Source organism: Lacerta agilis, chromosome 2 (genome assembly GCF_009819535.1).
Source record: "Lacerta agilis isolate rLacAgi1 chromosome 2, rLacAgi1.pri, whole genome shotgun sequence".
NCBI lineage: Eukaryota > Metazoa > Chordata > Lepidosauria > Squamata > Lacertidae > Lacerta > Lacerta agilis.
Window position 1 is genome coordinate 69,699,308 of NC_046313.1, and position 22,514 is coordinate 69,721,821.

The 22,514-nt window shown below is 41.8% G+C and overlaps 1 protein-coding gene across 1 annotated transcript in view; it reads left to right on the forward strand.

The window, feature by feature from the left end:
• Window positions 1–22,514, forward strand: part of DOCK3 (dedicator of cytokinesis 3) — a 145,629-nt gene that overhangs the window by 18,187 nt on the left and 104,928 nt on the right. Inside the window, exons 2-6 of the mRNA XM_033140625.1 lie at window positions 821–904; window positions 4,810–4,850; window positions 10,512–10,567; window positions 11,562–11,658; window positions 15,972–16,120. Of these exons, the coding sequence (XP_032996516.1) occupies window positions 821–904; window positions 4,810–4,850; window positions 10,512–10,567; window positions 11,562–11,658; window positions 15,972–16,120 (427 nt within the window). The remainder of the gene's footprint in view (window positions 1–820; window positions 905–4,809; window positions 4,851–10,511; window positions 10,568–11,561; window positions 11,659–15,971; window positions 16,121–22,514) is intronic.

The following is a 22,514-nucleotide window of genomic DNA, read 5'->3' on the forward strand; positions in this document are numbered from 1 at the left end:
GTAGTTTTGAAAAAGATTAGACAAATTCATAGAGGATAATGCTATCAATAGCTATTAGTCATAGAATATATATTACCTCCAGGATCAAAGGAAATATGCTTCTGAATACTAGTTGCTGGAGATTATGAGAGTGCTGTTCAATTAATGCCATTCTTGTGGGATTGACATTAGCATCTAGTTGACTGCACTGGTAACAATATTGTGGCTGGATGAGCCTTTGGTCTGATCTAGCATGGCTTTTCTTAAGTTCTTAGTAAGGTCTGATTTAGATGATCCTCCAAAGTGCTGTTTTATAATTCAGCTTTACGGAAACCATAGTTTGCTGGTTTCATCATTGTAGCAAACTATGGTTAGCAGTAAACGGAAAACCAAAAGTAAAATTGAAGGGAGTTCATATCTGTGGCTCATCCTCACCACCACTAAGCCCATGAATCAGGGTTTAAAGGTATTTAGTTTAGTAATGCAAACCAAGAGATAATTGTTGGATTTTGCATATACAATATCACATTGTTCCTTTTTAAATGCTTGGTTTTGATAAAGAATACAGTATACAACAAATTTGTATTTTAGCAATAATTTCTATGCCTATATTGTTGAATTAGATTAATTATTATTTTGTGAGTCTTAAAATTAGTTGTGTCCACTAAAAAATGCATGTGATAGTAATGAAGGTGGGATATTATTCATAACTAATATCTTGACACAAAGGCATTGCTAATCTTGAGATAAATAGAATTTAAACAGGAATGTAGTTGCTATTTTTATGTAGCACTATATAATGCTACTCAGCCTCTGACCTTTTTCTATTCCCCCCCCCCAGTTATATGCAGCTTTCGAGGGCCTGTCCCACAAGGCTTGGTTCTAGAACTGGGAGAAACTGTCCAGATCCTGGAAAAATGTGAAGGTGAGTAAGATGTACTCAAAGTAATTTGGTTATAATGTAGTACCTATCAAACTCTTTGAATTCACTCACATATGAACTAACTTCACCTTTCTTAAACTCCCAACCTAGAGGTACCTGTGAGCACACCTGGATCTTGTGTAGTAGGACATGCATACAGCAAACATCTGTGTAGTGAAATATAACATTTGGAACTGTATGCATACTTACATAATATAGGACTGCCCTCCCCCAAATAAAAAAATTAGCAGCAGCACTCCTCCCACATGTACTTGCTTGATCCAGTTTCTGGGGGCAAGGGAAAATGGAGAGGTATAGCTGCTGCAGCAGCCAGAATTTAGCTTATTTTTACTTTATATGAGAGTTTCCTGCCTCAGCTATTGCATTTAAATGGTTATACTGATGTGATGAATCTAATGCCACATGTTTCTGTGCCACATTATCCTCCAGCGTCTTTAGAGCCTTTCCTTTCTCTGAAGAGACCCCCTTTGTACAACCCCTAGCGTATAATACGTCTTCTCTCTGCTGAATCTATTCTACTTGACTGAATGGAGAAAGCTGTAAGCTGTGCTGCAGCGAAGCCCTTCTCTCTTTCATTCAGCTGTTCCCCTCCTCCATGCAGCCAAATGGAGAAGAAAAAAGGCAAGCTAAGAAAGGGGCAATGCATGAAGTGGTGTTGCAATGTTTCTGCTTTTTGGCTAGTGGTTCAGCCAGAGGGGTGGGTGCTTCATTTGTATTGCCCATTCAGACATAGGAGAATCTGTTTTGCCTTTTGCTGTGTTCCTTTGCATCCTCCTGAGCACCTAATTTGCTGATCATACAGAATAAAGCAAACTCCAGCTTCTGTAGCTCCTTGTTTTGCAACAGGTAGGGAAAATCCAACTCTTTTGTGTCCTGTTGGAGATCTACACACACACACACACAGAGAGAGAGAGAGAGAGAGAGAGAGAGAGAGAGAGAGAAGGATGAACCCCACAGTTTGAGAACCTATATTTCAATGACTCATTTGGGAACCCTGATTATTCAAATGCTTACTAAAACCTACTCTGACCCACTTTCTATTATAATGGCTGGAGCATTATTGGTTGTAATCCAGTCAGAAAGGGGGTCACCATGTTTATTAACCATCTGTCTACAAATATTTGAACCCTGGCCTCATTATCTTGTGGTAACATCGTCTAGCAAGAACCTTGATCAAACTGACTTCAGAAATATATCTAAATTGGTTAGTGAATTATGTTAGATATGTCCATACTGCTATTGCTTCCAATAACAACTTTCCATATGTTATTGAAAATAGTCCAATGTCACATGACGTTTGCAATAAGCAAAACATGTCCATATTTTTGTTGCTTGTGTAATTGTCATTTCGAAAACCTAAGAACCAATTTTGACTGGGTGATTTGTCATGCTGCTCGCATATCAGGAGTGAATAATATCAGCCATATGTTTAATTCAACAAAATAAATAAAAGAGAACCACATTTGAATAGTAAAGAACAAAGCCCCTGATGCCCCAGAGTCTCCTATTTTTCATGCAGGTGGATAGCTGCAGAAAACCAGCTGGCAACTTGGTACCCTGAGTGCACTTACCCACTCAGTAATGGGTCAGCTGGTCTGGAATGTGTGCAGCCTGGAGTTGTAAAGGAGCTTTCAAGCTTGCTATTTTATGGCAAAGAGATGCTTCTACCTGAGCTATCCTGCTCCTGTTATCTTCTCCTCCCTGGTTATTTGCCCAGATTCTGTTGCTGGCTCTTGAGAAATAGATTGGTTGTCAGCTTCTTGAGTCTGGCTTGAAGAGTGACCTGCTTCTCAATCCAATAATTCATCTAGTCTTCTCTTGTCAACATTTCTCTGATTTCAGTCAGCAACCCTGAAGAAGTCCTGAGACTATTTAAAACAGAGATGGGGAGCTGATCATTTGCAGGCTGGCGCCAGCCTGTGAAACCCTTAAACTCCTCAGAGGCCCTGCCTCATTCCCACTCCAGCAGCATTCAACACCTACAGCCTTTCATGTGCAGCTTCACTGCTCAGTCCGCCTCCACCTTTGCCCCTCTGCTTTGCTTTCAGATGTGCTCTGCATTCTGTACATCACCTGCGTACGCTCAAGAGCACTTGAGCATCCTGAGAAGCACTTTAGCATTTTTGAACCACATGGCATTCTCTGAAGAGCTTGTGCACTTTCCAAAGGACTCTGGTCATCTCCCCTTTTGCCAAGATGATCACCCTTCTGAAGATCAATTTGATATCAGAAATTGATAGTGTGAACTGTCAGGAGCTATGGGGGAAGTGGTGGCAAGATAGAAAATCTGGATGAAGGGATTTAAACTGCATTGTTTTCATTGCCATGAGAGGGGGAGTGAAGTGGGGAGCTCCACTTGATAATTTCAAATGCTTTCAGAGATGGGGGGGGGAGAGTTGGCTATTTGGAGGGTTTTTTTTTTTTTGGTTATACAATGTGGGATGTGTAGGGATTCCTTTTGAATAATTGCAGAGAATCAGAGTATCAAGTAGAAAGAGAAATGAAAATGACTTTCTTTTACTTGGGCAGGTGGTAGAGTTTGTAAGCTGCCAATCATCTGCAAAAGGCAAAATGAATTTGGGGGAAGGGACTTTCTGTGACTCATCAGCAATGTCACTTCCATTTGGTCCCCCAGGTTGGTTTAGCTATTGAAGGTACCTTAGACTTCTGTCAGGCGGATCCTTCTCTAGAAAGCTGAGTGATATTCCAGACTACCCATTTAAAGTTTTCCATCCAAGATTGCAAATAATTCTTCCTCTTTTAAGCCTCTTTTTTGTATTCCTCTCTCTCCAGAGATGGTTTGTGTGCATTATAGTACTTCTTCTAAATGCCCACTACTCAGACTTCTCCCAGGAGCTGGGCTGTTGTGTACAATGTGAAAGGGTAGGTGGGGAAGGACTTTGTTCAAGAATTTTATTCATGAAGAAGAGAAGAGATGGAGCCTGCTACTTGAAACGACAGGTTAAAACTCTCCTATGTTCAAGCAGATCCAATGGTCAGTTTTTGCAGAGACATATTGCTGGTTCCCTGCTTCCCAGAGAGCCATAGCTGTGCACAGTGAGTAGTAGGAGGATGTTTTGAACTTCAGCACTCTGGTGGTTTTACCTTCCTCGTAACAATATATTCGTGGTGTGCTTGGTTTTATTTTGCTATGATATTGGCTTTCTGGCTGGTACTGGAAACATCAAGCATGATGCATAGCTTGGGAAAGTGAGGGAGTCTTTCTGCTATTCACTGAGGATCCATTTAAGGGCTCTTGGGGTGTTGCTTTGTAAGGAGAGTGTATGGTTCAGTGGTTTACATGCAAAAAGCTCTGGTGTCTCCAGGTAGGGCTAGGATTCCTGTCTGAAACACCTGGAAAGTTGCTGTCAATCAGCAGAAAATATTTAGCTGGATGACTCAATATATGGCAGATTCTGGTGTTGCTTGGGTTCTGTTGATTTTGGGGGCTGACATGCCCCTGATACACCCAAATTTGTGATGGTTACCTATGGTATCTATCCATCTAGTCCCATCAGAGGAAAAGGGAGTAAAAATAATTGATGATGATGATGATGATGATGATGATGTAGTGGCAGACTTCACCATCCTCCCACCAACATTTTCCAACATACAGTCTGGATGGTTCCATCAAACAGTAGTCTGATGCCTGGATCCTCCTATGCCTGCCAAGCTCTGTAAGCTAAAACCAATAGGTTGGATCAATTTTAACCCTAAAAATATAAGAAAAGAAAAGAAAGAGTCCAAATACCTTATTAGAGACACTGTCAGAATAAGTTGTGTACTGCCTTGGAATGGTGAGTAGCAGTAGAGAGTTCTTAATTGCTCTATGTATTTATTTTTAACTTCAGAAAGAATTTAATCTGGCATATTTTGTTGTATTTCAGGATGGTACAGAGGAGTTTCAATAAAGAAACCTAATGTAAAGGTGAGTCTAGATTCTGTTTTAACAAATGCAATACAAATAAACATTTATAAAGTTACTGTAACATATTATTTATTTATTTTACTACACTGCCTGCCCACACAAACCTATGTTGCCAGAGCCCACAAAAAAGAAATATTTAAAAGAGGGCATTTAAAGTACCTTCAGGATTGCCGCCCTCCAATCACCAGGAGATGGGGCAGATTTACAATTTGAGTTCTCTGCTGGGACAGAGCTCCCAGACTGGCCTTGTTTCTGGATTAGAAAGAATTATCTGTGCTTGCTTCCCCAGAGCCCTACACACAGTGCTTGTGCTTTTATTTCCTATTTCTTATCTTTATTCCTCTGATCTTTTCTCCAATTGCCCTCTAGAGGATTGAGGGTTTACAAGTACAGGTGAGGTGGAAGTAATTTTGGTCAGCTTTCCAGTCCTTTCCCAGCCTCCACATGGCTGAGTAGGGAGGAAAAGAGAGAGAGGACTCCAGCCTCAGCTTTGCTTCTGCTGCATGAGACTTTGGGGAAATAATTTTGCATCCCCACCCACACAGCTATACTTTGAGGGCTGAACAGTACTGGGGCCCCTATTTTCACACAAGCAAGCAGTTTACTGCTCCATCCTTTCCTTTGCTGGCCATTTCCTTAGACCTTGCCCCCGCTGAGGAATTGTGAGGCCTGAGAGGGCCTTTGATCTTTGTGTACACTACAGTGTTCATATTTCCTGCACCAGTCCAGCTCTTCCTACCTTCTTCACAGGGCTGGGCTAAGAGGAGTGAGGTAGAATGTGCACCTGCAGGCCATGTGGAGCAGATACTGCATCATACCAACACCCAAGGTTTTCTTGCTGCCATTTGCTTTTTCCTTCTGTCCAGGCAAATAGCAGAAGGGTGCTTGAGCTGTCCTTTGCTTTATTCTTTGTTCTGAGCAGGTGGTCAGGGTGGTCAAGATCCAGGTAGGATGTCGAGGGAGGAGAGAATATTGGAGGAAGAGGTCTCACATGGGTATCCTCAAGATTCTCAAGATTGTCAAAAGGAAGATTCCACACCCATCAGGGCAGGAGGCACCAGGAAAGTATTGGGAATCATGTTGCAGTAGAGCTTCCATTTCCCCCTGCAGGAAGCAGCATCAGATTTAGGGCATTGTGGGTGGCCAAGGAGTGCAAAACTGAAAAGATCCATAATTGAGAATATCCATTTGGGGGCACCAAATTTTGGGCATCATAGGGACCCAGGTGGCGCTGTGGGTTAAACCACAGAGTCTAGGGCTTGCTGATCAGAAGGTCAGCGGTTCGAATCCCTGCCACGGGGTGAGCTCCTGTTGCTCGGTCCCAGCTCCTGCCCACCTAGCAGTTCGAAAGCACGTGAAAGTGCAAGTAGATAAATAGGGAACGCTCCAGCGGGAAGGTAAACATCGTTTCCGTGCGCTGCTCTGGTTCGCCAGAACCAGCTTAGTCATGCTGGCCACATGACCCAGAAGCTGTCTGCAGACAAACGCCGGCTCCCTCGACCTATAGAGCGAGATGAGCGCTGCAACCCCAGAGTCGGACACGACTGGACCTGGTGGTCAGGGGTCCCTTTACCTTTTACAGGGCATCATATTACCAAAGATTACCAAAATCTGTCCCTGCAGGAAGTAATAAATGGGAGGAAAGGTACTCAGCCGCTCCAGGGGCTGGTTTCCAGAGGAAGTACAGGTTCCTCAGCTCACCTTTGGCCTCAGATAGTGCGGATAGCTCCTATTCCAGTTCCAGCTGTTGCAGACACAAGAACACTTGGAAGTCTCCTAAGGAGCTGCTTCCTTGGATTTCTGATGAGTTGGCTAAAATGGGAACCTGTATTCAGGTTATTCCTCCTTCCTCTGGTTTGGGAGTGGGTCATTCTGGGGGTCTTGGTTCCTCCATAGTCTGCCTACTTGGTTAGGTCCATCACCTGTGAGACTTCCCACATGGAGAAGGGAGAGCTCTCAGAAGAGAAAGAGGAACAACCTAAACAAAAGCAAGAACTTTTTCACCAGACTTATCTGTAAGAAAGTCAAGACCTTACAGCTAACCACAGACTGATACCAAGGAGGGGAAGCCTGATACTGTCAATGTAGTTTTCCTCAGGGACCAGGCAAACTTTGTTGTTCTTTTACCGGAGTCCTTTGATAAGTCCTTAAGTGCATGCAGTTGCCAGGGTTTTCACCAAAGTGCTGGTCAGCAAGACGGTTCATTTTGAAGATAAAAGGAGTCTTTGGACAACATCCAGATTCATTCCAAGTCCAGGAGCCAAAGTCTAAATGACATTCAGACCATGCTTCCTGATTATGTCATGGATTTGAGGTGAACAAGAAGAGCCGAGATGCTTGACCATTTGGGACTTTGAGCAGACTCTGTACCCACTGACCTTTTAAGACAAACATTTCAAGAAACCAATGACAGGTCTATTTGTGAGCCATTCAAGCAAGTGGGTCCAGAGGTTTATGTCAAGATTCCAGTGACTGGAAACAGAAGACATAAATGCACTGGAGGCAAAATGCTTAATATATATATATATTTATGTCTTTTTAAAAAGCTATTCAACAAGCTATTGTAAGGTAAAGGTAAAGGGACCCCTGACCATTAGGTCCAGTCGTGTCCGACTCTGGGGTTGCGGCGCTCATCTCGCATTACTGGCCGAGAGAGCCGGTGTACAGCTTCCGGGTCATGTGGGCAGCATGACAAAGCTGCTTCTGGCAAACCAGAGCAGCGCACGGAAACGCCGTTTACCTTCCCACCGGAGCGGTACCTATTTATCTACTTGCACTTTTGACGTGCTTTCAAACTGCTAGGTGGGCAGGAGCTGGGACTGAGCAACAGGAGCTCACCCCATCGCGGGGATTCGAACTGCCGACCTTCTGATCAGCAAGTCCTAGGCTCTGGTTTAACCCACAGCGCCACCCGAGTCCCTATTGTAGATGTGCTCAAATAGACAAGCATCAAGGAACAGACACCATTCTGATAGCAGTGTCAAAGGAGGATGTGGTGCCCAGAGCTGCTGGAGATGCCTGTGTAAATAGCATTGGAGTTTACAGCCAGTAAGGATCTGCTAGCCCAGTATCCAAGTTCTTACATCTAGATCTGCAGAACATCTAGTTAGCTGGATGAGAGGCTGTAGCTAAGGCAGTGCAAATATCAAGGGGATGTTGGAAATCTTGCTTGCTTCATAAAGGGGTTGATGAACCAAGTCTGTGGAGGCACATGGATAGCAATGATAGTGGTGGACTATGAAGCTAGAGGACACCTTTCCTTAGAGTTTTTACAGGACTGTGTTAATGAGGTCTTCAGTACAAGTGCCTTGAAGAGGCAGACAGCCACTGCACACCCTGTTTTGGGCTCCAGTGACGATGATTCTGTTTCTTACCACATTCACATATATAGGTTTTTTAAAGGAGTTGCACTGCTTTATCCACCAGTCCACTTTTCCCCTAACTGGAACTTGAACTGGGTCATAAGTGCCCCACTGGGGCCTCCCATTGAACCCATGGCTACAGTCTCCCCATAGGAACTTACACCGAAGACTATTTTATTTGTGATCTGGCAGGAGGGTGTCTGAGTTGGGGTCACTTCCTGACCTCTGTGGTGTGTTTTATTTTTTTTAATAAAGATAAGGTGATGCTACATTTTTCATGCCAGAAATATTTCAGTCTTAGGAAGTCATCCTCTTATTTGCTCCAATTGAGTACCTACTTAGGAGAAAGTATGGCATAACGTAAATCTCTGAAGGGGGTTTCATTTTTACATGGATAAAACAGTAGCCACTAGGAAATCCAAAGCATTATGTGGTTCTTTAGGGTCAAAGGCCTCTAACTCATCCATAGCTAGATAGTTGTGGGAGTGCATTAGTGAAGCTTACCAGGCAGAGGGCCTTCTCGGTAGTGGCATCCGTCCTGTGGAACACCTTCCCATCAGAGGTCAAAGAGATAAGCAACTACTTGACATTCAGAAAATACCTGAAGGCAGCCCTGTTTAGAAAAGTTTTTAATCTGTGACATTTTAATGTATTTTAATATTTGTTGAAAGCCGCCCAGAGTGGCTGGGGGGACCCGGCCAGATGGGCAGGGTACAAAACAACAACAACAACAACAACAACACAAAATCCTGTTGAAGTGGGGGGATTCCAGGGGAATCGTGGCTCAGCTTTCTGAAAAAGAACTGTCCTTGGGGAAATATGTAGGGCAACTACTTGGCCAGATAAATATTGCAGCTTTGCATATACCTTTTAGTTGAATAACTTTTAAAAGAAATGCCCGAAGTAACTGATATTATGGTTTGAAGTCTTGGGTGGTACTGTGGTCTAAATCACTGAACATCTTGGGCTTGCCGATCGTAAGGTTGGCAACTGGAATCCGTGCGATGGGGTGAGCTCCCTTTGCTTTGTCCCAGCTCCTGCCAACTTAACAGTTTGAAAGCATACCAGCGCGAGTGTTTCCGTGCTTTCTGACACTCATCACGGTGTTCTATGCGCCAGAAGCGGTTTAGTCATGCTGACCACATGACCCGGAACAGCTGCCTGTGGACAAACACCGGCTCCCTCGGCCTGAAAGTGGAGATGGGCATCGTACCCCATACATAGTCCAATTTGACTGGACTTAACTGGCCAGGGGTCCTTTACCTTTTATCTTTACCTTTAATCTGTTATATTTTACTCCAAGAAGACCCACTTATCCTAAATGGAATCCAATAAGGCAGACGTGTATGCGCAAAATATATATTTGGAAATGTGATCTTACTGAGATCCCAAGATGATTTTTTCGAGGAAATAATCAATACTTTTTTGGAATTTTTAAACCATATTTTAAAAACCACTTTTGGAAATTTAAAATGTTATAACTTAACTTTATAATTTAAAGTAAGTCCATCTTGTGCCATATCATATTAAAGCCCATGAAGTTCTGAAGAGATTGGTAATATCTCAATTCTGGACTGAACTTTTAAGGCCAAAATTGTCAACTTTTTGAAATTTCAAAGTAATTTTTAGATTTTAACTTAGTTTTGATCGTTCAACAAGCATACAAAATTTTAAGAAAATTGGATGACATGAGGTAAAAAAACATTAAAAATTGGATCACTTGATACGGAATGACCCCCTTGCTGGACCGGACATTTATGTTTACAATACAGTGGTACCCCGCTAGACGAATGCTTCGCTAGACGAAAAACTCGCTAGACGAAAGCATTCGTCTAGCGGGAGGCTGCCCCGCTAGACGAAAAAGTCTATGGGGCTGCCTCGCAAGACGAAAAAATTTCGTCTTTTTTTTTTCGTTTTTGCAGAGCGCGGCTCCCATTGCCGCTCCGCAAGACGAAAACCCCGCTAGACGAAAATTTTCGCGGGACGAATTATTTTCGTCTAGCGGGGCACCACTGTAAATATTTGTTAATAACTAAGGCTTGTACTTCCCCCGGCACATTATTAAAGAGGTATGTGTACTGAACATGACCATTTTTGGCAGAGTAAACATGTGGAGTTGTGTTCTGCAACTTTCCAGGAATTATTATAAGTTTCATGTTTGATTCAAAATCGATATCATTTTTGAAAGTTGTTAACGATTCCATATTTTCTGTAGCAAATTGATACTTGAGTAGGTTCTGTTAAATTGCACTTCCTTTACTTTTTCAGTTAAGTAGAGTGTTTTTTTTATTTCTTGCAGGGGATCTTTCCTATTAATTATATTCACTTGAAAAAGGCAGTTGTCAGCAACAGAGGGTGAGTATGCTTCCTGATTATCAATAAATTGTGATACCTTTGTGGTTAAAAAAAACAACAACAACCCACAATTAGATACAATCCTGATAAATGAGCAGGTTTTCACTGCAATTATTTAATGTGCTCTGCAGTTAAAATTAATTAAATTTATTTGCTTATTATTAAACTTGTTGCTTGCCACTTTAAGAGATCTTCAAGTAACTTACACTGAAAGTCATAAACATAAATAAATTATACCATAAAAAAGAATGGAAAGAAAAATTCATATAAAACATCAACATACCGTACAATATATTTAAAAATCAAAACAAAAACCAGTTCCCACATAAACAGTGATAGAAAACTTTGCCAGCACACTAATAATAAACTACATGATGCTCCCACCCACTAAGCAGCAGATAAAAATAAAACACTGGCTGAGGTAGAAGGTGGAGTGGGTGGTGGGCAGCAGGTGAATTGATCAAGCCTAGCTTTGGCCTGATGTTATTGCATGATGGCAGTGGGACCGGCTCAGGGTCCAATGGCTCCTGGACCTGCTTACCTCCTCCTTGCTTCAGGAATACCCCATTTCAGGACTTCCTGCTGACTGCCACCAGCAGGAAACCCACCGACAGCATTTCTGCCCACCCATTAAGCAGGCAGAATATTGAACTCTGTGCTGGCAGGGTGACACCAGCATCAGTTTGCAGGGAGAGGCCAGCTGAGGCCAGCACAGCTGGGCACAGAGACACGGGTCCAAAGCAGACTTGGATTGTGCCCTACATTAGGTGAATTTGAATCCATTGAAATCCATGGGACAAGTTAATGATGAACTAAGTCCCACTGATTTCAGTAATAACTGAATGCAACTAATTTTTTAGTCTGGATCCAATTTAGTGCAATGTGAATAATTGTGAGTACTCCTTTAAAACCAGGAGAAGGTGGAAGTAATAATTTTTCAAAGTGTCTTATAATCTTTACAATAGTTTCATGGGAGCTTTGGTAAAATTTACAGGCAGTATGAAACAGTTGTTCCACTTGAAGATTCTGTTATCACTGAAGTTACAGCAACACTCCAGGAATGGGCTGTCCTCTGGAAACAGTTATATGTGGTAAGTGAATTGAAATAGGTATAATAATACGTATAAATAATCTTGATGTATGGTTACATATAACTTACTGACTAGCTGCCAAGAGTCAAGGGTTGTATGCATTTCACACTGGGCCTTGTGATAGCATTTTGTGTGGGTGAACTTTTAGTGTACTTTTTTTTAACTGATTTATTTGTATTATTGTATTTGTTTTGTGTTCATTGTTGCTGTTAGTAGCTTTGAGAGTTTTGTGTAGGAAGGGATGCAAATTTAATAAATAATAAGAGCTGGGGCCTCGGCCTGTATTTGTAGACTGGTTGGCAAAGTGAATGTCTCCACCGGTGAGCAACTGTTCTTGGCTTGCTAATTATTTGATGCCTTAATATTTGATGATATTTTTAGTTACAGATTTGCACGAAGTCAGATTTGAATGATAAAAACTTCTCATTTAAGATTGCAGTTTTTATGTTCTTTTATCCTATAACTATTTAACATAGGTTTTCTTTACATATTTCATAAAACACGTGCAAAATAAAATACATGTTAATAATAGGAAGACTTTTCTAGAAATAGAACAAGCTTGTGTAACTACTAGCTCATTTTTTCATCATAGCTGTAGGAAAACCTTGTAGCTGGAATTTTACTTTAAATATTTTTTCTTTAAAACATTTTGTCATGTTTATTTTTTTGACCTTTTATTTTACATTTTACACCATATGTGATGGAGTACACTTTTCATTTTTGTTGCGTTGCGTTGCTTTCATTTATTACTGGTTTACTTGCTTTTAGAAAATGGGGAAAAAATGAGTGCTTTTTGCTGGATTCCTACTTCCTTGTTTACTGGCTAGAATTAGGTAGGAGGAGAAGGAGGGGAATCTATATCATACACCTTAAGGCTATTCTCATGGACCACAGAAGATTCCTGTAATAGCTCCATCTCTGAATCAAGGTCGATCTAGGCCACATCAGTACAGTACCTGGGTATGAGATTATCCTAGGAGTCACATATATGTTGTTTTAAATTCCTCAAAAAGATGGGGTTTAAACATTATGTATAAATAACACTGACATTAGGAAAAAGGCTTGTGAATTCTGCAGTTCAAGTCATTAAGCAGTTTTCATAGCCAGCAAGACCAATGGGCAGAGATGATGGAAGTCCAGCAACATAACAGAGGGCACCATAATGGGCTATCCCTGGCTCATACATAGAACAAATGTAATACTGAAGTTTAGAAGAAATGACTACTGATTATCAAAACAGAGCTTTTCTCCTGAAATTCCAGGCTTCTTGTACTCTCTTCTGGGCCTGGGAAAAAGCAAGGAGGCCTGCTGCTTTTAGATCACTGTAAAGATAATTAGCCAGGTAAAGGAGTGGAGAGGATACAGGATTACTTCACATGTCTGTTCCATGTTGAATTGCGCCAAAGCTGTTAAAGGGCTTTAGCCCTCACACGCATATAAATCATGTACTTAGCCCGTGGTAATTTTCATGCTTTCCTCTAAAGCAATGACTGAATAATTTGTTTCCTGTACAGCAAATGGGGAAAACCAACTGTCATAGTGTTCCCTCACATTGATAGGTTTTGTTTTTATTTGATGTGGCAAAATAAAATTGTTTAAGGAGCTTAATAAATTTCTGTTGAAATATACCAGTTACACTCCTTTTACAGAGGTCAGCCCCTGCAGTGATATTAAAAGATGTCAAAACTCATTGCTTGTGGCAATGAGCATCAAACAATTTAACATAGAAATTAATAAAGGATGAGAGATCTGTTATTTGCCTAGAAGTGAGAGTTGCACGGCCCTTGCTACCAGATGAGTGACATTGTGCATGGCACCATTAACTTTCCTTCTCTTTCACACTGTGGAAAGTGTTTTATCTACCTTATATGGCAACCACAAAACAAGCCAAGGAACAAATTAAAAATGCAGTGCATTATTTTGTAAAGACTGGTTGTTACAGGGAGTTGTAGGTGATAAATAGTCACTTTATCTTCTGAGTTTGTATTTGTCACCTAACAGCAGGAATTAGCAGGGGGTGGATAGGGATCTACTGGTAGATCTCTCTGAGTGATCTGCAGTAAATTGACTCCCAATTGTTTAGCAACAGAAGCAACAAAATTGCTTTTTTCACCTAAATTAGGTGAAATGAGCAGAGCTAATCAGGAGTAGACTTTGCATGAAAAGACTGCAGTCGTAGGTCATTTCTGATGCTGAATAAAAATTCTACATCCAGAATCTGCACCCTGTTTTTAAATTTTAAGTATATGTCTCTAAGTAGTGGATCCTGACGTTCTAGTAAAGAACAAAGTTGATCCAACATGCCTGAATCTGTTTACCTCTGACCTACAGTGTCCTGCAAAAACGCTCCTTACATAACATCAGTGCTGTACAGCCCATCCTGGTCCCTGGTCTTGTGTAGTAGATCTGCCTTTGCTTACCCCTAACCTGGAATAACCACTTTTACTAAAGCACAATAGCAAGGACCAGAGGTTGCAGTAAACCCAGATGCCAAATCTTCCCCCATGTCTATACAAGCAAGGCTGCTCAGAAAACATTTGGCACCAGCCACTGCATCAGGAGCTCATTTTCTTCCTCATCTTCCATTATGATATATGCTGTCACCTGCCAGCAATGCCCTTCTGTGTTCTACATAGGAAAAGCAGGCTAGTTGCTACACAACATAATAAACAATCTAACGTTAGAAATGGCAACATTCAGAAATCAAAGGGAGAACATACAAATCTCCCAGGACTGCTGACCTGAAAATTGTCATTCTTCAGCAAAGGGGGACTCCAGAATTATAATTAATCAAGGTTTGATTCTGTTTAGGCGCCAATAAAGACAACCGCTTCCTGTCTTACTACAGGTGTTATTTAGCAAAGCTGGAATGATCGTTTTATCACCAACTATAGCTGTAGAGAATGATCACTCACTTTGCTTATGTGAGAATTGTCACAGGTTGTACTTGTTGCATTTCGTTGCCATTTGACCCCTTTTCTCTCCCTCCCCCCAGTAATCCCTAGATCTGTCTCTCTGTGTGTATGTGCAATATATATTGTTAGAGGGTGGGTGTTTTTTGGGGGGGGTGTAGTCTGGAATCTGTGAATGACATTTGTAGGTCCGTTCAAGGCTTGCATTTCTCTCTGTATGCAGAGAGGCTTAAAATCTAGTAGAAGCTGCTGCTGAACCAGTCAGTCTCATTGTAAGTTAATGGCCTTAGTTGACTAGCCAAGTGCTCTCATCAGCTTCTCAAAGAGTGAGCTATGTTGCCATAGCAACAACTAAGTGATGGTGCTCTCCTGGGGGGGGGGTAAGCATTTCCCCACTCCTCTCACCTGGCTGGATGATGTGTCATCCTGGGAAGGAGAACAATAGGCCAGGGGAATTCGTAGAAGAGAATTTAGAGAGATTGGTTGATGCTGGAGTCTGGAGAGAGAGTGACATGTATGCTCTGTGCTGAAACCAAAGCTGTGAGCTTGGGGCTTCCCTGGAAACCTAATGGAGTGTTAATGCTGTGACCCCTGCATCCTATGCTCTAGTTCAGGGGTGGCCAAATCCCAAGAGACTGCGATCTACTTACAGAGTTAAAAACTGGCAGTGATCTACCCCCTTTTGGGGGGTTCAGGTCAAAGTTGTTCAGCTGTTGGGGGGAGGAGGAAGGCCCGTTTTTTAGGCATTCAGATCAAAGTTGTTCAGTTTTTGTTTTTTTTTAGGGCGAAGGAAAGCCCCAGTTTTCGGGGTACAGGGCAAAAATATTGAGCTTTTTAAGGGGAGCCAAAGTTGTTGAGCTTCTTTGGGGGGAGCCAGTGATCTACCACAGACGTCCAGTGATCTACTGGTAGATCACGATCTACCTGTTGGACGTGCCTGCTCTAGTTGTATATATGTATAAATGGAACCATATAGTCTAAAGATGCCACAGTCTCCATTGAGCTTCCTTCAAAGGAAACCAAACCCTGGATAAGCACTGGCAATGCTGGAGTATTCCGCAACTCAGAGTGTGGGGTGCACATAGCAATATTGTTTCTTTCCTTGTGCACCTGCTGGCTTACGTTAACACTTCATGCATTTGATAAAGTGGACCAATACACAAAAGCTTATGTTGCAGTAAATCTGTTAGTGTTTATAGATCCACAGTATTACCCCCGCCCCCCATGACAGGCTAATGCATCTACTCCTCTGGAAATAATCGTTTTTCCTGCAACACATATGCACTCAAAAGTTTTACATTTACTGTATATATAATATAGTTGGTTTTAAATCACCCAGCTAAAGTGTTTATTTTTCTTTCTTTCTCCCCCCACTCCCACTCCCAAATAAAACCTTTACAGAAACATAAGATAGATCTCTTTTACAAACTGCGTCATGTGATGAATGAACTGATTGATCTTCGCAGACAGCTACTATCTGGTCATTTGACCCAGGACCAAGTACGAGAAGTCAAGAGACACCTCACTGTACGCTTGGACTGGGGTAATGAGTAAGTATGAGTACTATTTTGTTTTAAAGCATTTAGGGTTCTTATGGGAAAAAAACTTTGAAATGCTTGGAATGTGCTTGATGGCAGCCAGATATGGATTTTAATGCCCCTTATGGAGGAAAAGTTGATACAAATAAGAATTGGGAAATTTCATATATTTTTATCCCAATCATAAACATGTAAATTGATGCATGAAAGTAAAGTCTGTTTCATTTTTGGTGTTTCCATTGCAAAGAATTATATACAGCGAGCTCAGCAAAGGGCAATGTGCTCATTGGTGCTAGTGGTTTGTGTTACTTTTTTATACTTTGTAAACAGCTTAGAAGACTATTTTGTCATTAATTACTGAATTCCTGGGTTTCATATTAGCATGCACAATATGCTTGCCAAATTTTAAAATAGTTTTGTGTAATGGTTGGTGTGGTACATAAGAAATGATCACAAGAAACAGAGAAACTGGATATAAAGGGAATGTATGGCCCAAAACTTGCTTTGGCCATACGCACGTTCTTTTCTTATCTGTATTGCCACCATTTCTCAGAGCAAACTTGTTTGTTTATTAAAACCCAAACTCTGATATTCTGGGATAAGAAAGTGAAGGGGGGAAATACAAAAAGAAGGGCCCTGAGACAGCAAGGCACAAAACTGAAATGAAATGAAATGTGACAAGGGTGCTGGTCTGGATTTAGTCTTCCCCTCAGCTAAAAGAACAAGGCTTCTGAAAAATAAACTGACAAAATTAAACCAAGTGATTTTGTTTTCCATTGTAGCGTAGCTAAACTCCTACTATTGTAACAGTCTTCTGCCAGAGCTGTTAGAGTTTCTTATAAAAATATTATAAAACAGGCCTAGGTGAATAATTAATAGCACCTCTCTTTGGAGGCATGACTGAAAAAAGTGGGTACTTTGATTAAAAGAACAACAAAGCAACTTGACCACAAGCCAGAAAGATTGTGCTGTGCCATATCAAATTGCGTAACTAAGCACTGATTAGCTGTGTGTAGGGGAGAGGTCTAAATTCAGTCTCCCCCTGACCAAATCGATCAGCCCTGTCAAAGCTGACAGCACCAGTTCCCTGATGGTAAACTGTGTGTGTAGCTACAACCATTGGAGGTGACAGTCCATGTACTGCTCCTGTTTGCCTTAGAGTTTCTTCTCTCTGTGTGTTTGTGTAAAAATGTAAGCCTGGTCTGGGGCAAATAAATGGAATCTGGAACATCAGTGTGCTTAAAACTTACTGAAATTTAAAGAATTTTAATTATATATAGCTAAGGATTTCAAACCTATGCATTTCATTAGGATTTTGAGATTATCCTCATTATGTGGAAGTAGTTTTTCTTGGATGCATTTGATTTAATTACGTGTTTCAGTGTTTATTTAAAACATAAACACTGTTTTAAACACAACGTTTTGCGTACAACAAATAAAATAAGAAATTGTCACGGAGACAAGCCTGGATCGGGAGAGGAGCGTGGGAGGAGGAACAGTGAGGGAAAGCAGCAAAGCAGACAGGCAGGGGGAGGGGGCGAGGTATAGAGAACCGGTCCCATTAATCTCAACAGATACGTCCGACGATGATGACAGCCCTCTCTTAGAGGTATCGCCAGAAGAAAGGGGGAGTGCTGACGCCAGTAATAAACAGGGGGAGGGGAGCAAGAGAGGGAGGAAGAAATTCACGCGTCACTTCCGAAGCACCCGGAGGTTATTGTGCTGGAAGAGGCGCGAAACGGAAGATAGCAGTTAGGATGTTTGTCATAATGGAATGCAGAAGTGCTTTATAGCTCTGTAATTAGTAAGGATAATAAAATGCTTTCAAAAGCGAGAAACGAGCCGGCTGTTATCTCACAGCAACACCAATGGCAAGGTTGCCATGACAGAAATGTTTACTATAAAACCACAAGCTAAAAAGTAAAAAGAGATTTGAAAATGGCAGAGAGAGAAATTAAGGGGGAACAAAGGTTAAAACATAAATAGGTTGGCAGGGCAAATGCTAAAAGAGAAGAGCCTTTGGAAGCTGGTGTAAGGAAGAGGGCATATAAGTGGTTCTACTGATAGTGATAACATGAATGACAGGATGGAAGCCTGTAGGGCACCAAATGCCAGAAATGGAGAATCTGTGACCCTCCAGATGTTATTGGATGAGAACTATCATCATCCCTGAACATTGGTGACGGAGGCTGATAGTTTGATCCCAACAACATCTGGAAGGCCACAGGTTTTCCATTCCTTCCATAGGCCAATCTTCATAGTGTTGAACAGAAATCAGTGCACGTGTTCAAGCGTTTTGGGCCTGTACAGTACAGGCGGCAACCATTTTGTGTGTGTCCAATTGATGCGTGACTGCTGATGCCCAAGAGGGTGTAACAGGGCAAGGCGGGTATACGCATGCTCCACCAATGTGTGTGTGTGGGGGGGGGGGGCCAGGAACAGAACCCCCACGCAAAATGGTTCCTGCCTATACTCTTAGAAAAAAATATTTTTTTTTGCTTTAGAGCAACTTCTGAGCTGAGACTAGATGCACTTTCCCATCACTAGTTGAGTTGTAAAATTGGTGCATAAGAAGTGATCATTTTTCAAATCTTGCACTTGCTTGTTACATTCTTTGCTTCTTTTGAAATGGCTAGACAGTAATTGCTAGTCAAGTAACTGAATGTCACAAATACCTTAATAAAAAATGCTAAGTAATCTTTCTGGGGGAGAGAATAAAGTGTGAACCCATGTTTGTCTCTCTTGCTCTGCATAGTGGCTTTTAATGTCTTGTTCAGTAAGAAGAAATGTATTCCAAATACAGGATATTTTAAGCTGGAAAAAATGGCCTTGTACTGTAGAACGTAGAGTACTTTTGTATACATTTTCTGAAAATACAGCAGGGAACTGTCTGGAGCAAAGGTTTCACTGTAAAATTAGAGTTGAAAGAGTTGTAGAAGGGTTTTAAATTAGATTGGTTGGAAGGATTGAGAAGAAAATCATTTATTTTGAATATGGAGTGCCATCATACATATTAAGCAGCTAGTCCTTGAGTAAATAAAATTAATATAATCAAATTTTTATGTAACAGAATTTTGTGTTGAAGACAGTGCCAAATGAGCCAGTAGGAAAATATAGATTGGGTCAAAGAAGGTAGCTAGTTCAGTAGTCTGCTATAAGATATCTTCTGCAGATGCTGCTTTTACTCTTCCTTGAAAATCTCCAAGAAAGGAGGTCCTGTTGACTTTATGGCAGTCTGTATTTGTTGCTGCTGAACATTTATTCATTTGCTTTGACATGACATACAGGTAGCTTGGGGCAGTTAGTATGAAGGATTAACATAGCATTAGTGAATGAGAATCCTTTGAGCTGAAAATCCATGGTGTTAGGGGATTTTAACTAAATTTAGCATATCGGATAAGGTTCAAAGGTAACTGTTACAGAGTCCATTTGTGATGAATGCTATTAAATGGAGGAAATCACTTGCATACTGATATTGACAACTCCAAAAGACTTTAAAAGTATGAGAAGTACAATATTATTTTTATGAGAACAATCATGTCCCCCTTCTACTCTTCAGGGAAAAAAAATATGTGTGCCATAAATTGATGGATAATTAAACAATTTATGGTCTTTAACTGTGTGCTGTTATTTTTGTTAGTTAATATGTTGTGTATTTTTGTGTTTTTATATTGTAAACCACTTTGTGATTCTCAGATTAAGGATGGTATAGAAATTTTATTTATATATATAAAATGCAAGTGTCTCTGCGTCCAGTCCGTGTGTCTCTGGGTTTGCGCAACTGAGCATGTGCCCCAGGGACACAGGGATTGGAGCAGAGAGACATCGGGCCACGAGCAGCGCCGGCAGTTCAAGCGGGGCGGTTGAAATGGAACGCCGGGCTGCAGAGGACGAGGGGAAGCCGAAGAGGGAGGTCACGCTGCTGCTCCCGCCGCTACAAGGAGAGCCTGTTGCTGCTGACCCCCTCCTGCCCCGTTGGCCTGCATGGCGCTGCTGCCTCTCTTCCACCACCCCACCTCCCGCTAAAGCAGGCTTTGGCAGGCGGGCGGGCGGGGCGGGCAAGCAGGGCTTCTCCGCTAATGCGGAGAAAGCCCTGCTTGCCTCTCCTCCACCCCCCCCCGACCACCCGCTAAAGCAGGCTTTGGCAGGCGGGCGGGGGGCGGGGCGGGCAAGCAGGGCTAATGCGGAGAAAGCCCTGCTTGCCTCTCCTCCACCCCCCCACCTCCCTCTAAAGCAGGCTTTGGCAGGGGGTGGGGGTGGGGCGCCAGCTCCCTCCACATATGTTCTAGCGCCCGTTTTTTTAACGGGCTTAAACCACTAGTAAATAATAAATGGATAAGAAGTGATCAAAATAATATAAAAAACACCCTGCCTTTGCCTCGGTGTTATTCTCTGGAGGCACACAAATGAGGTGCAATGTGAACATGTAGCAACATTTGAACCATTCTAAAATTTAAGCCTTCAAGTTGTTGACAGTAGGGAACACAGTTTATACCTAACACACATGCCCAAATGAGCAGATCCCATGCCTTTTTGCTTCTGTGTTCACTTCCAAAAAATAATCAAGAAGCTCTCTATAGTCACTGTGCTCATTATGTGCATCCTGTGTCCCAAGCTTTCTGTGTCCCAAGTTTCCTTCTCCCTCTTGAACTACACTTTAATTGAGATGGGTGCTTCCAGCAATCCCTACTCCAGCTATACCCATTTCAGTAATGATCTAAGTACCTTTCAAGCCTCCATTTCAAAGGCACTGGGTTGAAAGCATTCCAGCTCTGAATGCTCAGAGGACATAAGGGTCTGTTATTGTGATGCACCATTGGATCAGCCACATAAAAAGTGGATTCATTACATAAAAAGTGTATGACACATAACTGATCACCTTACACTTCAGATGTTCTGACTCCAGACTCACAGCTCTAGACCCTGCCAGGTGAAACTACTATGAAAGTGGTATAGGCTCCTAACATACCAATGTTATTGCAGACTTTCACCACCCTAGTCCATATTAGACAAGCATTGTTCCCTTGACCAGCCTAGGCCTGCTGCAGAAATGTCGTTGATTTTTACTGATACAGAAGTCATTGGCTTTGTCTCAGAGGATGAAACAGGACCACTCTACCCTCTGTCATTTCAACCACAGGGTGGTTCCACCATGCTGCTACTCCCAACAGTTTCTTATAGCACTGCTCATGATCCTTGTCTCTAGGCTGGAATTACCACTGATTGCTCCCACCAATCTTTATTGTGGAAATCATTGAAGTTTCAACCACGGCAGAGAGGACAGGCACCCATGCTCTTAATTACACTCATGGTTTATTCCCTGCCAGGTTGAGCCCCAGATTGGCTTGTTGACTGGAAACATGCTATGATTGTAGGAATCCTGTAGGTACTCATCTTATCATTTTCTGATGGGGTAGCATCAAGACCACATGCCACCTTCACATCCCAACTCAACTTCCATCATCTACCATCTTCCATGTTCTTCTTGATACTGCAGCAGAACAGCACTCATTGCCTATAAGGGTTTCTACTACTTTTTCTTGTTCTATGGATGCAGATCCACCACTGTCTCACCTGAAGCAGTCTCCCAGTCTGCTATCTTCAGTATGCTTATTGCTAATCTGAACAAATTTAGCATTGATGTCCTCTTCTCTGGTAGCAGCTCTTATTTTGATGGCTACTGCTGCCCCTATGGTGCTAGTTTATTTGTTTCGGATATTGATATCCCACCATCCAACCCCAAGGTGAAAATGAGTGAATATTAAAATATACAAGCAGCATAAAAAACACATTGCAGATTTTTAAAACATCAGATTTGGCACTAAAACAAATTAAAAGACCTGAGAGAAAAAATGGATTTGTTCTGGCAGTGGGCATCTAGGTAGGTGCTATGTCAACCTTTCTGGGGAGATCTCTCCAAAGTTAGGGTGCCAGCACTGTGAATGCACTTTCCCTGTTAACTACCTGCCACACCTCACCAGGTGGTGGACTCTCAGAGAAAAGTGTCAGATTTACTTACTTACTTACTTACTTACTTACTTAGATACTTTTATATTGCAATTGCATTTTTTATTATGTGGTTTACAACAAATACACATACATAATAAAAACACATACAAAATTAAAACTGATCAACTTTTACAGAAGGCGTTTATTTTAATTGTCTACATAAGCTTGTGAGCAAAAAAAAGTTTTCAGCAAACGTGTCTGTCAATATAGAGGACATCTGCTGAGTCTCCTGGAGGAGTATTCCAGTAGATGAAAATCCTATGGCCTATGTAGGCACTGTTACCCTCTAGTGCCAAGCCTAGCTCTGAGCATTGGCATTGACACCTGAAGCCCAGTCCCATATTGAGGACTACAACTACATCACAACAGGCAATTGGGTTTTCTCCATCCTACGCTT